We start from the raw sequence: 16460 nt of genomic DNA, 5'->3' as shown, positions 1-16460 counted from the left end.
AGGCCTCCATAGGGAGCAATGTCACTTCCTCTGTCAAGATCCATAAAGGTACTAAAAACATATTTAAATCAGTTCATGTGGAGTACAGTGGCTCAATATTAATATTATAAAGCGACGAGAATACTTTTGTTACGACAAAAAAAACAAAATAACGACTTATTTAGTGATGACCGATTTCAAAACACTGCTTCAGAAAGCATCGCAGCATAAATGAATTAGTGTGTCGAATCATGAATCGGATCGCGGGTCAAACCGCCAAACTGCTGAAATCACGTGACTTTGGCGCTCCGAGCTGCAGATTCGACACACAGATTCACAATGCTCCGATGCTTCCTGAATCATTGTTTTGAAATCGGCCATCACTACAAGTCGTTATTTTGTTTTTTGCCGCACCAAAAGTATTCTCGTCGCTTTATAATATTAACATTGAGCCACTGTACTCACATAAACTGATTTAAATATGTTTTAGTACCTTTATGGATCTTGACAGAGGAAGTGACATTGCTCCCTATGGAGGCCTCACGGAGCCATCGTGTTTCAACTAAAATATCTTAATTTGTATTCCGAAGATTAACGAAGGTCTTACGGGTGTGAAACGACATGAGGGTAAGTAATAAATGACAGAATTTTCATTTTTGGGTGAACTAACGTTAACCCTTTAACGTTAGACGTGATATACCAAGAGTGAATCGAGGATTTGACTGATGGGGCGAAAAGAACCTTATTTTAATAGTTGAAATGATACAAATAAAACGTAACGTTACTGGAACTTATTAAAACGTGCAGCAACTTTGCAGCCAACAGCTGTCTTAGTTTTAGATTTGTCTCGTTAACAACTTTATAATAATGTTTTAAAAGAGACTGACCCTCCCCGCGATGTCAGGCAGCCTAATCACTGAACCGTTTAACTGCTTCTTTGAAACCAGTCGAGTGAAAGAACAGATTCACTGAAAAGAACCGATTCACAGAAAGGAGTCGGACTTCGACCCACTAAAGAAGCAAAAGATGTGCTTTGTGAAACTGTATGGACAACACACTTAAATGTTTAATAAATCCTTAATTATTAATAGTTAAAAAAATGTAATTGTGATGATGAACAGCAATCTTCAGAACTTAAAAACAAGCTTTAAAAGATGTGCTTTGTGCAATTTCTTCAAATGAAACTAATCAGTAATTGATCGCTCCAAGTTCTTTTGTAGTAATGATAAACTTTACAATGTGACTAATATTTTCTCCAGGTTATGAAAGCTTACTGAAAGCCAGGAAAACAGCATAAGAAAAACAAACGAGCAGAACCTGCTTGTCATTCCTGGAAATGTAATAAAACCACCACATAAATATTTCTTATTAATCAACAGATTTTATTTACATAAAGAACAGAAATATGTGTGTGGACTGTTGTCATCACATTTTATAAAGCAGGATCTCTTCCCCTTTCTATAGAAAGCAGGAATTTACAAACAGACTTTAAATTGACATTTTAACCAAAGACCAATCGTGGAAATTGAGACAAAGCCTTTATTGATCTTTTGTAATGTTTCCGCAAACATTCCCACCCCTCACCCCTTTACTAAAATCTCACTATTTATCATTCGTCTCCAGCCCCCTGCAACCTTGGCGTTTCAAAATAAATGCTGAAGGGAAGAAACAGACAAATGAATCTCAATGCACTGGACTGTGATGGACACAAGGGGAGAAAAAAAAAAAAGCACGCAATGAAGTTTCAAGAGTGCAATTAGTACAGCGATGGCAAGATAGATAAAACAAAACACTAAAAACCGGATACGATAACAGAATTGTTATATTAAAGAAATATTACGCAAAATCTCCCTTCTCTCTAGCTCTACCTTACCCATAGTCCAAAATAAAGTCTACATTAGGGTTTACATCTTTAACAGTTTCTGTGATGGTCGAAAGACTTTCCAGTTGAACCATTTCCTAGGAGAAATTACTGTTTGCATGTGGTTTAAATCTTGTATCTCGGTTTCCTTTTTAAAGAACCTATACTTTTTTGCCTGGTTTTCTAAGAGGGTAGGTCTGACAGAAATGGTGCTCTAAACAGGGGCTAGTCTGTTGCTCCTCATTAACAAAGAGCAATAATAAGAAAAAAAAAAAAGGTTAAAAGAAATATAAAAAGTTACTCCCACCCCTCCCCCCCCAAAAAATGCAATGGGACAGACAAAATGACGGTCAGTTTTAATGCACGCTTCATAGCAGACGTCTGTGGCTACCTCCCCAACCACTGTAAAACAAAGCCGTATGAGTAGATCATCTGCCCATGCATCAGAACAGCAGTGAATCAGGACAAAGACGTGGTTTTTTTTTTTGTACTAATGTGCATTTAAATCACAAATTGTCTGAAGTTTTCTTTTTACTTTTGTGTTAATATATTCTTTTCAGTTTATCAATTTTTTTTTGTTTCCTAAGACTGTGTCCTTTACATGAAAATGAATAGGTCTTGGCAGAACATGGAGTTGTTCACTCTTGACTTCCATTTTTTTTCTCTTTTTGTGCCCCCATACATTTCTAGACTTCAATATTGTTTCCGGCATAAAGCCTGGTCCATGTTCGGGCTGAAAAAGACAAACAAATGAGTTAATACACCCCCAAATGCTTTCTCACACTCTGTAAAGATAAATTACTTGGTATCTTCAGCACAAAGCTGACTTCAACTCCAGTTGTGTGAATAAAAAGGGTGTGGATTTTCTCAGATCATTAAGCCTAACTGTAAAAAGCAATTAGCAATAGCCAAATAATGTACTTCAAAGACAGCTATACGAGATAAGAACTATTCTGCATTAAGTCCTTTTCGACACAGGTTAGCAATAGGGCTGGAATGACGTAATCAATTGCGCTAATGGCTAGTATGGCAGCACCACTTAATATAAGCCAGCACATTTTCAGGACTCACAACCACAGCATCGAAAATGGTGATGTCCATAACATTGTAATTAAATAAACATGTCCAATCGAGGCGTGAGCTCATCCATCAGATATTTTAAACAACCAACAAGGACTTTAAATGATTAGTAGCTGAATGCAGAATATGTTTGACACCCACTGCAGCTCTGGTGGATCTGCGAATGAACGCAAATCATTTTTATGTCTCCATGAGTAAACTAAACCTGTTATGATTATACAGTTCACTGTGGCTCTCACATTATATAGCTGCGTTTCCACAGCAGGAACTTTCCCCTGGAACTAGGGACTTTGTGGTGGTACTCAGTGTGTTTTGACCACAGAGACCAGGGTCTAAATGAAGTTTCAGATAAAAATTTCCCCCTCAGAAAGTCCCTGCTCACGAGGTAGTACTTTTTCAAAGTTCAGGAAATTTCAGGGGTGGGACTTGGGCGCTGAACATGCCGATTGGTTGAGCTCACAGAGCATTTTATTTCAACCACCATTTTTAAAAATCTGTTGCGTTGAATAGTAAGAGTTGTTTCCTATACAAATCCACAATGGAGTTTAAAAAAACACAACCGATGGACCGGCGACGAGGTTCAGGCTTTATTAATCTCATATGCGGAGGACGAAATCCAACAGGAACTGGAAAGTCGCGCACAGTCCTACGTCACTTGCCTAATCTTTGTGGTACTTTAGACTGCAATGGAAACGCAAACAGCAACAGGTCTGTGGGAAAAAAAGTTCCTGGAACAAATTGTTGTGGGTAATTTCAATGGAAAAGCCACTAGTTGTGGCAGACAACTAGTTGTCCAGTGCGGCTCTGTTCATTCAGCGTAGGTTTGTCAAGAATGTGGTTGTGAGTCCTGAAAATGTGCAGGTGTCAGTTTGGTTATATAATGAACACAACCGTATTTAGCGCCGCTGCCATACTAGCCATTAGCATCTGCGCTAGAGTTTTGTTTTGTGTGAAACATGACAGGAGATTAGGGATGAACATCAACAGTGAGTAATCGATTGTGTCATTCCAGCTCTAATTATCAATAGCCGCTTTTCCACTGTCAGGCCAGTGCAAGCCAGGGCTAACAGCGTGCCAGGCGGGACCAATAGCCTAGGACCTCAAGGCTAAAAATCAAGCTGCGTTTCCACTGTCGGGCCAGTAGCCCCGCAGCGCTACCCTAAAACCCACCCTTAACACCTCCATAGAACAATGCCACACAAATAGCTGACTGAAAAGTGCATAAAAAGAGAACACACATACTTATTTCATCGCACCTGCTTCCATTTATTTATGTCACATTTAGAAAGAATGAGCATTTCTATTAATTTCCCACAAAATAATGCGATCTGAGGAGGTTTGAGCGATCTCTCCCGTCTCACTATACTGTTATCCTGTAATTTCAAACACTTGTTGGTGTCTGAAAGTGAATTTGAGCTGAAAATCGGCATGCCAAAAAACCCTGCCCGTTGGCCCAGAGGAAGCCCTGAAGAGGTCCAATCAAGCCAGTGGAAACACAATTGGCCCCGGCACACATTAGCACACTCATTTTCGGCCCAACAGTGGAAACGCAGCTAATGAAGTAATGCCACTGGTCTCTTAAAGCTTCCCACCCAGAAAAATCTCTGATGTCAGTGAACGTAGAACAATTGGATAAATATTAGCAATATCTATTCTTCATTGAACTATCCCTTTAAAAATGAATTTAACTAGCACCCACCTGTCTCTATGGCTTGAGCTTCATTAGTCTTCCACTGCTCTGCGACGTCATTTGCTAGAGGATCATCAGGGTTGGGTGCGCTTAGTAATGCCTGGATTGATAGCAGCACTGTGCGGATCTGCAAGGCTGGAGACCACTTATCTGTGTGACATCATGCCATGGAGAGAGATCAACAAGAGAAAGAGCATTAGGAGAAAAGTAGCCGTTAGCTTTCATATGCACCAAGTCCAGCCTTGGGATAGGGTCAAAAGTGTAATCTGAGATCCTCAGTCTTCCTACAGAAATTAATTGTGCAAATCTTTCAAAGTGTGCACATGTCAGGTAAGGGACCTATAAAATTTAATAGCCTCAAACTGTCATTGCTCTGAGGTAAAGATAAAATGAGTCTTTTCCAGAAATCAAAACTAATTCATTTTTCTCCAATCCAATAATCGAGGGACAAGAACATAATTTCCCTCATTTTAATAGTACATTTTATTGCTTAATAAAAAAAGGTTTATGTAGTAAGGAAATATTTTGAATAAAAATGTTAAATATGTTCTTATATATGTGTTTTGGCAAAGATTTGCTCCTATTTTCTGTGTTTTCTATATGGCCATCAGATACAAACAATCATAATTATTGTAAATATTGATATTGTAATATCTAGCATTCTGAATGAATGAATTTTCAGCAGTCATTACTCCAGTATCTCGTGATCCTTAAGAAATCATTCTAATATGCTGATTTGGTGCTCAAGAAACATTTTTTAATATTTTCAATGTTGAAAACAGTTGTCCTGCTTAATATTTTGGTGGAAACCATGATAGATATGTCTCACATTTTTTTGATGAATACAAAGTAGTGCTTAAAGGTGCCATCGAATTGAAAATTGAATTTACCTCGGCATAGTTAAATAACAAGAGTTCAGTACATGGAAATGACATACAGTGAGTCTCAAACTCCATTGTTTCCTCCTTATATAAATCTCATTTGTTTAAAAGACCTCCGAAGAACAGGCGAATCTCAACATAACACAGACTGTTATGTAACAGTCGGGGTGTACGCCCCCAATATTTGCATATGCCAGCTCATGATCGAGGCATTACACAAGGGCAAAAGGTCTGGATCTGTGCACAGCTGAATCATCAGACTAGGTAAGCAAGCAAGGACAATAGCGAAAAATGGCAGATGGAGCAATAATAACTGACATGATCCATGATAACATGATATTTTTAGTGATATTTGTAAATTGTCTCTCTAAATGTTTCGTTAGCATGTTGCTAATGTACTGTTAAATGTGGTTAAAGTTACCATCGTTTCTTACTGTATTCACGGAGACAAGAGAGCGGTCACTATTTTTAAACACTTGCAGTCTGTATAATGCATAAACACAACTTCATTCTTTATAAATCTCTCCAACAGTGTAGCATTAGCTGTTAGCCACGAAGCACTATCAAACTCATTCAGGATCAAATGTAAACATCCAAATAAACACTGTACTTACGCGATTAGGCATGTTCCATGACGAACACTTTGTAAAGATCCATTTTGAGGGTTATATTAGCTGTGTGAACTTTGTTTATGCAGTGATAGAGTCGAGAGCTCGGGAGGGGGCGGAGAGCGCGCGATTTAAAGGGGCCGCAGCATGAATCGGCGCATTTCTAATTATGCCTCAAAATAGGTAGTTTAAAAAAATTAATTTAAAAAAATCTATGGCGTATTTTGAGCTGAAACTTTACAGACACATTCAGGGGACACCTTAGACTTATATTACATCTTGTAAAAAAGCGTTCGATGGCATCTTTAATATTTTTGTAAACACCTTGATACAGTTTTTCGAGGATTCTTTGATGAATAGAAAGTTCATAAATAACAGCATTTATGTGAAATAGAAATCTTCTGTAACATTGTAATGTCTTTACTGTCACTTTTGGTAAATTTAATGCATCCTTGCTGCATTAAATTTTTTGCATTAAATTTTTTAAATTCATTAAATTCATTTCCAAATAAATAAAAGCCATTCCATTACAACAGAATTTAAGACATTAATGTTTAGGTCATGATATGTAAAATCAGTATGATCTGAAAGTTTCAGAAAATGGAATAAAATGGTCTCTCACCTTTCAAAATATCTAGACATATTCTTCCCAGCTTGTCTACATTAGGGTGATATATTTTGGTCATGAAGCGTACTTTCGGAGCTGCCATGGGATATTCTTCAGGAAGAAAGAGTTCAAGTTTAAAAGTGCCCCCCTCAAAGGGGGAGTCTTGAGGTCCGGCGATGACCACGTGGAAGTAGCGAGCGTTCCCCTCATCTGGCTCTGCCTTTATACCTGGCACCGGCTCTGCCAACAAACGCTGTGTTTCCTACATGGACACAAATGGAAACAGAATCAATTAGGCTGGAACATGAGGCATCTCTACACATTCAGCTAATTAGCAATTAGCCAAAGCACTGCTAGTCTTTGGTAGCAGTCGGGTACACAGGAGTAAACAAAACTGTAGAAAGAGCCAACATATAATGCGCACAGTGACAACAGTTTTTTGTCTTTGAAAAACTGTAAAACTTCACCTTGTAACCTTGCACAATGGCTATGTAACAAAGACTAATTGTCCTGCATCAACACAGCACATACCAATGGCAAACAAACCTGTACAGCAAGGTGATACTTCATGGACTGACAGGTCATGAATAATTTTATGTTCTGGATTTTATTGGTATGGCCAGGCCCAGATAGACTTTCGGCACAGATTTTACGGTGAAAATGGCAGATTGAATTACATACAAGTCCTGCATTCTTATTGGTAGACAAAACCATTTAACTCATAAAAGGTTGGGATATATAAGTTTTGTAAACACTTGTTCCAATTCTGTGGAACAAATTCGTACACTATGCCATTTAAAAGTTTAGGGTCAGTAAGATTTATTTTTACAAAAAAATGATACTTTTATTCAGCAAAGTTGATCAAAAGTGACAGTGAAGATATTTATAATGTTACAAAAGTTTTCCATTTCAAATAAATGCTATTTTTAACATTTTTTTATCTAATCCTGAAAAAAATATCATAACTGTTTTCAACACTGATAAAAATAAAATGTTTCTTAAAATGTTTCCTGAAGGATCATGTGACACTGAAGACTGGACGAATGATGCTGAAAATTTAGATTTGCCATCACAGGAACAAATTACATTTTAATTTATATTCAAATACAAAACCATTTATTTAAATTTCAATAATTTCACAATAATAATGATCAAGTACATGCAGCCTTAGTGAGCATGAGACTTCTTTCAAAAACATAAAATAAAATAAAAACCTCACTGACCCCAAACTTTCGAATGCACAACTATGTGAACCATGAAAAGTTGCAAGAAAAAAATATGCATCTTTTATAGGAAAAGTTGTAAATTTCAACAAAGTCACAACTTTATGTGTGCTTAAATATTATTACCAATGACAGAACTACAATATTTACAGATAATACAGTACCTTTAACCTTCAGTAGGGCAGAGGTCGATCTTACATCACCACAAATGTTACTGGTTAGGCACTCTAGATGTTTTCAGTAAACACTCTCTTTGCACAACACATTAGAAAAGACTGTATCTTGCAATTTCAATATCAAGCAGTTTGATATCTTTTTTTTATTCCATGATCAGTCTTTATGCTGTCCTGTAGTTGTATCTTGCACTGCTCAACAACATTTAGCATTGAGTTATATCTCAAAAGGTGCGCATTACTCAAATACAACGTGAAACATTTTCATCTAAAACCAAGACTACAAGGGTTAAACTGACAGTCATTACAAACCAATCAAGACAGACACTTTGCGTTCAGTTAGAGAGAGAAACAGGGCTGACCCTTACAGTCCTTTTGAAACACACACCCATATGACTAATGAGAATGTGATATCACCTGTGGAATGCTTGAGTCTGGAGACATTGTTCATCTGAGAACTGCTGTACTATGCTGCTCCCTACACCTAATAGATTGCCTGTATGGCATCTGAGAACTTGTGCCAAAAAGAGGATATTACAATCTCAGAATCATAAACCTATTTCCAAAAGCTACCGCACCTGTTCTGCAACCTGGTTAAAAAAAAAAAAAGAGGGTTCTTTGGCCATAGGATAATGAAACTGTAAAACAAGATTCTTCTAGAAGGATCTTGATATCGGTCAATAAAAGCTGTCATATACAATTAGAAATCAACCAACCAATCAAGAAAGATTTAATGTAATGTTTGAGGTTGAACCATTTTTGAAATTTGAATTTAAAATAAATTCTATTTAAATATATCTTAAAATTTACTTTTCAGCATCATTCGTCAAGTCTTCAGTGTCACATGATCCTTCAGAAATCATTCTAATATACTGATTTGTTGCTCAAGAAACATTATTATTATCATCATAATAAACATACAAAGTTTCAGGAATCTTTGATAAATATAGAAAGTTCAAAAGAACAACATTTAATTCAAATAGAATCTTTTGTAATATTATAAATCTTCACAGTCACTTTTGATTAATTAAATATATCACTGTTGAATATACATTCAATTCTTTTATATTGACCCCAAACCTTTGAACAGTAGTGTATAATAACCATGTATAGGAATGTATATTATTACTAATTAATCCCTGACAGCGTATTCAGGACCTTAATGTGACAATCTAGGGGGGTTTATGGTGTTATAATGACTCTCTAAACTGTATATTTTCACATTCATTACATGATTACTTTGATTATTTTAACCTAGCATATACATGCATTGTGCTCAGAATGAAATTCCTTACATGTTTCAGATATCCCACAGACAAAACCATGCAGAGCAAACACAGACAAGAGAGGGGCTCCCTGTCATGCATGGGGGACATGCCATAAAGGATGCATTCCCAGCCCTCCCACTCACATCAGTCAGTTCATTTCACAGGCAAATCTACTGCAACAGTTTCAATGTCTTATTCAGAAGACGTATATGTGCGTACGTATAATCACAAATTACTGGACAACAGCAGTAGTAGACAACACAAAGCGAGAAACCTTGATGATATACACAAAAGATGCAGCAGCAATGATATACCAGGGCAGGACCTAATCTATTGAATCTAAATAAAACACGGAAATATATGCGTTCAGACTCAGAGCTGTGATTTTATCAGGAGGAAGCAGCTTACGTCATTTCACTAGCCATAAATCTGTTCACTGGCAACTGAGTTTTGGTTTTGTTTTTGAAAAAAAAAAAAAAAAAAAAAAAAGTCATTATTTGTTCATTCTCCTGTTTTTCAATTCCATGCAATGAAAATGTATGGAGACTTCATTCTGTCTAACAGTTTCTTCTGTGTTCCAGACTGACATACAACTTTTGTTTTTGGTTTGAACAAGATCTAAGTTGAATAAACGATGACGATTTTAATATGAATTTTGGATGAACTGTTGCTTTAATTCAGAGTTACAAATGTTTTATTTTTCTGTGAGAATAAACAGTTCTCATTTAGGATGCGCTGTTCTTTAATTAAAGTCTGTCTTAGTTAAACTATATTGCATTTTATTTGACATTTCTGCTGTCTGGGGCCTGCAGTCATTAGCTCATTTAGCAGAAGAAGCACCGCAACAGCTTCCCTAGCCAACAGGAAGCGAGCTTGACGAATTATTTTGCTAACGATCCTGCCCTAAAAGGCAAGATAATCACCCTGCACGCAGTAAAACAGATATATACATAATCTGTATGTGAACTCGTTGTAAAAAATAACCATGACTGCTTACATTGGATTATTTTGCTAAGTTTTTACGCCTAGCTAGCCGTCTCTGGAGCGGTTAGCTCGCGAGCTCACACACAACAGCTTGAGCTTAAGCAATGAATGACCGCGAGCGAGCCACTCTCACCATTTATACTTCAGTTAGTGTGGGAACGTTTGGTATTTTTTTAATGCTTTTGATTCTGGGCCCCATATAGTAATGAATAAGACACAGACCCTGCGCCATCTTTCACAGCGGTGGATGTATTTTTAACCCACCCTTATTCGGGATCCGACTGAATGTACCGAAACGGAAGTGGCTAACAAACACAGTGCCAAACGCTAAGCCAGCTGTCGCTTCTCTTTGGCTGATCATTTCAATGATATCTGAGGATTTCGCAGTGTTATGATTCAAAAGAAAGACTAAAAATGTGCAGTGTGTCTCACTTCACGATTACCTTAATGATCCTGCGGGGCAACCCTGCCATCTTGTCTTGAATGCGGATTTTAGCTTTGACTCTCGGTGCCTCTTACTTCGTTTGCATTGACGGCGGAGACGCAGTGCAACACACGCCTTCCGGCGCGTTGCGTCCAGACGCACGCGAAAACGTGTGAATTTGATCATGACGATGATGATAATGACGTTGTAGTTTTATATGTTTGTTTTAGCGAAAAACACACGACTGAAGTGTTTAATATAGAAACTTGTTTCCAGGGAATACAAAATAAAGAGTTAATTGTTACTTTTTATCTCACGATTCTGACTTTTGTAATATCGAGAACAGAGAGTTTATAACTCGCGAGTTTATATCACAATTCTGAGGGGGGGAAATCTGAATTATGGGATATAACTCGCAGTTCTGAGAATAAAAGTCAGAACGTGTGATATCAACACGGAACAATTAGAAATTAGCACTTTTGAGAAATATTATTATAAATGAAGCCTACTTATAACCCTACATTTCCATATTTTCAAATCTTTAACCCTTATAGGGTCTTTGGGTCTTTTTAGACCCCAAACGACGTTTGCTCAAATAAAAAAAAGTAATCTTTGTCCAAAGTGTTGTTAACACTTTCTAGATCTACAAAAAAAAAAAAAAAAAAAAATGGAGTGATATCTTGTTTTTATGTTAGTGTAGAAAAAAAGTCACACTCAGGGTCTTTGGGGTCAAAGAAACAAAATGCAACAAAATGTAATTTTGTAACAAAATAATTGTTTTTTTTTTTTAAAACAATAATGTAATTTTAATGTGATTTTACTCTATTTGTTAATGTTTTTACTTCATATTTGTGCAGTTTTTGGAGTATTTATCATATCTTTTAAATTTATATAAATAAATAAATATTTTGTTGAGTAGGTTTTTATATAAAAACAGCTTTTTATGTAAAATTCAATTTATAAAAGACCCGCATTTCTAAATTTCATTCATGGGGATAACATGGATAATTTGACATGGTTTAGTGTAAGATTTTTGCCCATCTTTTGGAAAATGCAGTTTTAAAAGTTAAAAAACTATAATTTTTTACCAGTAGATGGCTGCATAGCTCCACTATTTGCTATGTGCTATTTGACTGACTGAAAGACATCTTTTCACAAGTATTTTTCAGTTGGATTCATATCTAAATATTATGAAATCACAATTATGACAATAAAAAATACTTTTTGTCAAAGTTTAGCATTTTTTGTACTGAAGTTTTTCAAAAATGTTGATTTTGAGGATTATTTTTTCCATTTTCTAAGTGTGGTCTTAACAATATTGAAAAACTGATTTTTTGTATTGCAAAAAATGTTGACAAAAAGTAATTTTTATTGTCATAATTGTGATTTCATAACATTTAGATATGAATCCAACTGAAAAATACTTGTGAAAAGATGTCTTTCAGTCAGTCAAATAGCACATAGCAAATAGTGGAGCTCTGCAGCCATCTACTGGTAAAAATGATAGTTTTTTTTACTTTTAAAACTGCATTTTCCAAAAGATGGGCAATAATCTTACACTAAACCATGTTATCCCCATGAATGAAATTTAGAAATGTGGGTCTTTTATAAAGTGAATTTTACATAAAAAGCTGTTTTTGTATAAAAAATATTTTTAAATTTATTTATATAAAATTACAAAATATGATAAATCCTCCAAAAACTGCACAAATGTTAACAAACAGAGTAAAATTACATTTGTTTTAAGAAAAACAATTATTTTGTTTACAAAATTACATTTTGTTGCCTGGGGTCTGTGGAGACCCCAAAGACCCTGAGTGTACTTCCCAAACGAAGACCGCACAAGGGTTAAATGATAAAACTTAATGACAATAAAACTTAGGTATAGGTTGAAAAAGTGTATTCATGAAGCACCTCCCCTCTCTCTCTCTCTCTCTTTCCCCTAATACCTCTTTTATTTGAACATGGGAGGCTCTGTAGTTTTCGGTGAGAGTAGATGCCAGACAGAATTAACTTTTGGACCTCTTCACAGTGGTGTACAAACTGAGGCTTACAGGAGACAAAGGAGCAGGTCATCACAGATATGATGTTTCTGCAGATACTTAGACCAGGTATGAAAACTTTGTTTGCTTAAAAACAACGTTTCTTATTGTTTTTAATTGATTTATGCTCAAATACGGTGTTACAGTAATGGTAGACAATATAATTATTTTATTTGTTTGAATCTATAGTGCATTCTAATGTAATTTCATTTAAATTCAAAAAACAGAACCTGTTTAATAACACCTGTTTAATTTTAGCAATTCCAATGAGTCATAAAACTTTATGGGCCGGTTTCACAGACAGGGCTAAGCCAGGATTAAGCCTTATTTCAATCTTGAGACAAAACAATGGCACTGACATATTTTAAGATCTGTCAGTGCACGATGCTTTCAGTTAAAACAGCTCAAACATGCATTTTAGTCCGCTTAAGCCTTGTCTGTGAAACCGGGGGTAAGACTGATAGTCCTATTTTTATGTTATTATCTACATTTTTAATATAAGCATTCATATTTATTGATATTTTGTTTAGCATTAACACAAAGTATATTCAAAAGTAGGCTAAGGATGGATGAACAGATCTTACATTGAAATACTGAAATAAAAAAAAACACTTAACATTAAAGTTTTAGTTTGATACTTAATGAATCGTTCTAATCTTATGATAACTGATTAATAATAAAAACGACACCTACTTTAATTATGTTTAGGGTGTGCACTGAAGTGTTAAAGGAACATTAAAATAATGTGAAGGGACAATTTTGTAGTTATTATTATTATTACTTTACATTTACAAGCAAGTACAAATAATAAAGTAGTAATATATAAAAAGTAGGTACAGAGGAACATCACATGATGATTATAATAATGTAGTTGTAGGAATTCTTGGCTAAACCTTTCCTGATTGTCAACCTGAGTCATGTTGACAGTAAGTCAAAAGGAGAGGAAATACTACCAGTGACCCCTTATTCACTAATTGACCCTGATGTGTCTTATCATGGTCTTCGGTGTATACTTCATCTGTTACTAACTGACTGGGTCTTCACTTGACCATGAAGTCTCCCATGGATCTGCACCCGTGACATGTTTCATTTCTCACTCCCAAATATGCCTTTGTTCCAGCACATAAGAGCAGATGAACCAATGTCTAATCTATTGCCTTTTCACTGTGCACACTATGAACAGACAATGCCAGCTGAATTAGAGGGACTACTGCTTCCACTGAGCACTTGATATGAACAGCAGAATCCATTCTGACAGCGCTAAACCTAACTTCCTAGCATAGTTATATGGCATTTTAACCAGTTCATTACACATTTCCATATCCCAGAAGTGCAGGACTTTGAAGTTGTTTTTTGAGTGATTAATAGTGAAAAAAAAAGATAGATTAGATTAGATAAAGATAGACTAGATTAGATAAAAAAATCTTTATTTAACCCATTGGTAATCCTCACTTGTGAACTTTGACGGTCAAAACAGACAAAAGGCAATAAGCATAACTTTTTTAAATGAAAGGAATGTATATTTTGTTCTGATAATATTTATTCTTTAATATTTTGTATTTTGAGGGGATTTCATTGTACAAGACAATATTCTCCTTTAAAATATGCACCATTTATTTCTACATAAAACAATACAAAAAATATTAATATTTTTTTATTTTTAATATTTATTTTCAGTTAACACATATATTGCATTGGGCTGCGTATTCCCTATTTGCTTATAAGGACATTTTTCCCTTTGGATATTTACTTAGACAATATCAAAAACTATTTTATCGTGGCTGATTTGTAGACAGTACCTCAGAAAATTGCTTTGTATTTTTGTAGTTTTTATATTTCCCTTTCATTTCCTATGGCTGTCAAAAAACACAAGTGTGGCTATTTTTGTGGCTAAGTTTTGTATCATTCCTATTAAGTGAAAAATTCCCAATGTAAAATATTTCATACTGACTGAGACCACCAGAGAGTTTAAAACATCCCATTAACTGCCATTAATCACATAATTAAAAGAATTCAAGGAAAGTTTTTGGTTTTAAAGTGTTATATATACAGCAATAAAGTGATTCAGTTTGTACCTTTGGTGTAAAACATACAGTGACACAATAATTCTTTTTTGAATAATTACTTGGAGTTGTTTGAGAACTATTTTTTACATTTTCAACAATGCCAAGAAGTGACATTGAACATTTTTGATAATGATAATGTCTTTTTACTGCAGCTGGCATGACATTTTGGAGACCAAGCAGTGGTGTTTCCTGTTTACTTGGGCTGGTCACATGTCTGGGCTGTGTAGCATCCTTCAACATCACCCCAATGACTTCAGGCCTGCGCTCTGCCTTTTCTGCCACACGTAGCAGCAGCATGTTGGGTGGCACTCAGCGAGCTGTGACCTTTGACCGCCTTCTAGTCAACATCGGTAATGACTTCAACCCAGATACGGGCAGTTTTCGATGTCGCCTGCCTGGTGCGTATTACTTCTCGTTCACTGTGGGAAAGTTCCCCAAGAAGATGCTGTCGGTCATGCTGGTGAAGAACGGGATGGAGGTGCAGGCCATGGCGTACGACGGATACCAGAAACAGGGTCGCAAGGTGCAGAGCCAGAGCGTGATGGTCAGTCTGAGGCCCATGGATACGGTCTACCTGCTGCTTCAGGAGAAACCTGACTATGCCATCTACAGCAATGTTGGACCATACATCACATTTAGCGGTTATCTCATCTACCCAGACTCCACATCGTCTGCTGGATATCTCAATAACCACCTATCTCCTCCAGGCCTTCATCTTCCAGGTTGTCCTCCCTCTATAGATCCCTATTATGATTGGAGAAGAACAACACCCAGTGAGGAACCACGTTCTGCGTTTTCAGTGGCAAGAACATTATCAGCGTTGGGAGAAAGCAGAGGGCGTCGTGAAAGAGAAGCTCTCACGTTTGATGTCGAATACGTTAACATAGGCGGCCATTTTAACAGAACATCCGGACGTTTCATCTGCCACTTCCCCGGCGCATACTACTTCGCATTTACTGTGGGGAAACACCCTCGTCGGGCGGTGTCAGTGAAGCTGATGACGGGCAGAGGGGAGGTGCGGGCCATGGTTTTCAATGAGGACATGTCACGACGGAGAGAGACGCAGAGTCAGAGTCTGCTGTTGTCACTGAAAAAAGGAGACAGCGTCTGGCTGTACAGTCAGCAGGAAGACGGATACGCCGTTTACAGCAACCAGGGACGTTACACGACCTTCTCTGGATTCCTGGTCTATCCTGATGTCGAATCCATGTACAGAGACAGAACTTTCACCTGAGAACCAGTACTGAATAATTCATAGCTCTGCCTTTAACTTTTTGTTTTTTGTACTAAATCTGTGAATAGTTGTGGTCCTTAACATAGTGTTATTGTTATGTGCTTTTACACATTACAAATTATAATGTAAATATTGTATCATTTTTGGGGGTAAAAATAGTAGCAGCTTTTATTAATGACATTAACAAACATTACATTGCTTGGTTAGCAGATCATTAGTGATCGTACATTAAAATGGAATTCATATATATATTCATATTTGAATGTAAATGAACTACTGATCTAAGCTTTTATAATGTATAATTTTTATTACTTACAAATATTAGTTTAACAAATAGGCC

The 16460-nt window shown here is 36.3% G+C and overlaps 2 protein-coding genes across 3 annotated transcripts; one reads left to right on the top strand and one right to left on the bottom strand.

The window, feature by feature from the left end:
- Positions 1-553: 553 nt before the first annotated feature.
- On the top strand, positions 554-16458 carry c1qtnf13 (C1q and TNF related 13). 2 transcript variants are annotated; one of them, XM_048169658.1, is made up of 2 exons: positions 554-606; positions 15039-16458. In XM_048169658.1, exon 2 carries the CDS (start codon positions 15044-15046, stop codon positions 16118-16120), a length of 1077 nt encoding a protein of 358 aa, XP_048025615.1. In that variant the 5' UTR covers positions 554-606; positions 15039-15043; the 3' UTR covers positions 16121-16458. The 2 variants fall into 2 exon arrangements, with proteins under 2 accessions (XP_048025615.1, XP_048025614.1); XM_048169657.1 differs by lacking the exon at positions 554-606 and adding an exon at positions 12689-12889.
- Positions 1341-10957, bottom strand: ube2na (ubiquitin-conjugating enzyme E2Na). Its single transcript, XM_048169660.1, has 4 exons — positions 10798-10957; positions 6722-6968; positions 4620-4760; positions 1341-2573 (listed from the first exon to the last, which is right to left on the bottom strand). Exons 1-4 carry the CDS (start codon positions 10825-10827, stop codon positions 2527-2529), a joined length of 465 nt encoding a protein of 154 aa, XP_048025617.1. The 5' UTR covers positions 10828-10957; the 3' UTR covers positions 1341-2526.
- Positions 16459-16460: the final 2 nt, after the last annotated feature.

This window comes from Megalobrama amblycephala, linkage group LG19, assembly GCF_018812025.1.
Source record: "Megalobrama amblycephala isolate DHTTF-2021 linkage group LG19, ASM1881202v1, whole genome shotgun sequence".
Lineage (NCBI taxonomy): Eukaryota > Metazoa > Chordata > Actinopteri > Cypriniformes > Xenocyprididae > Megalobrama > Megalobrama amblycephala.
Note: the sequence above shows the minus strand (reverse complement) of the source record. Positions and strands in the feature narration are given on the sequence as shown.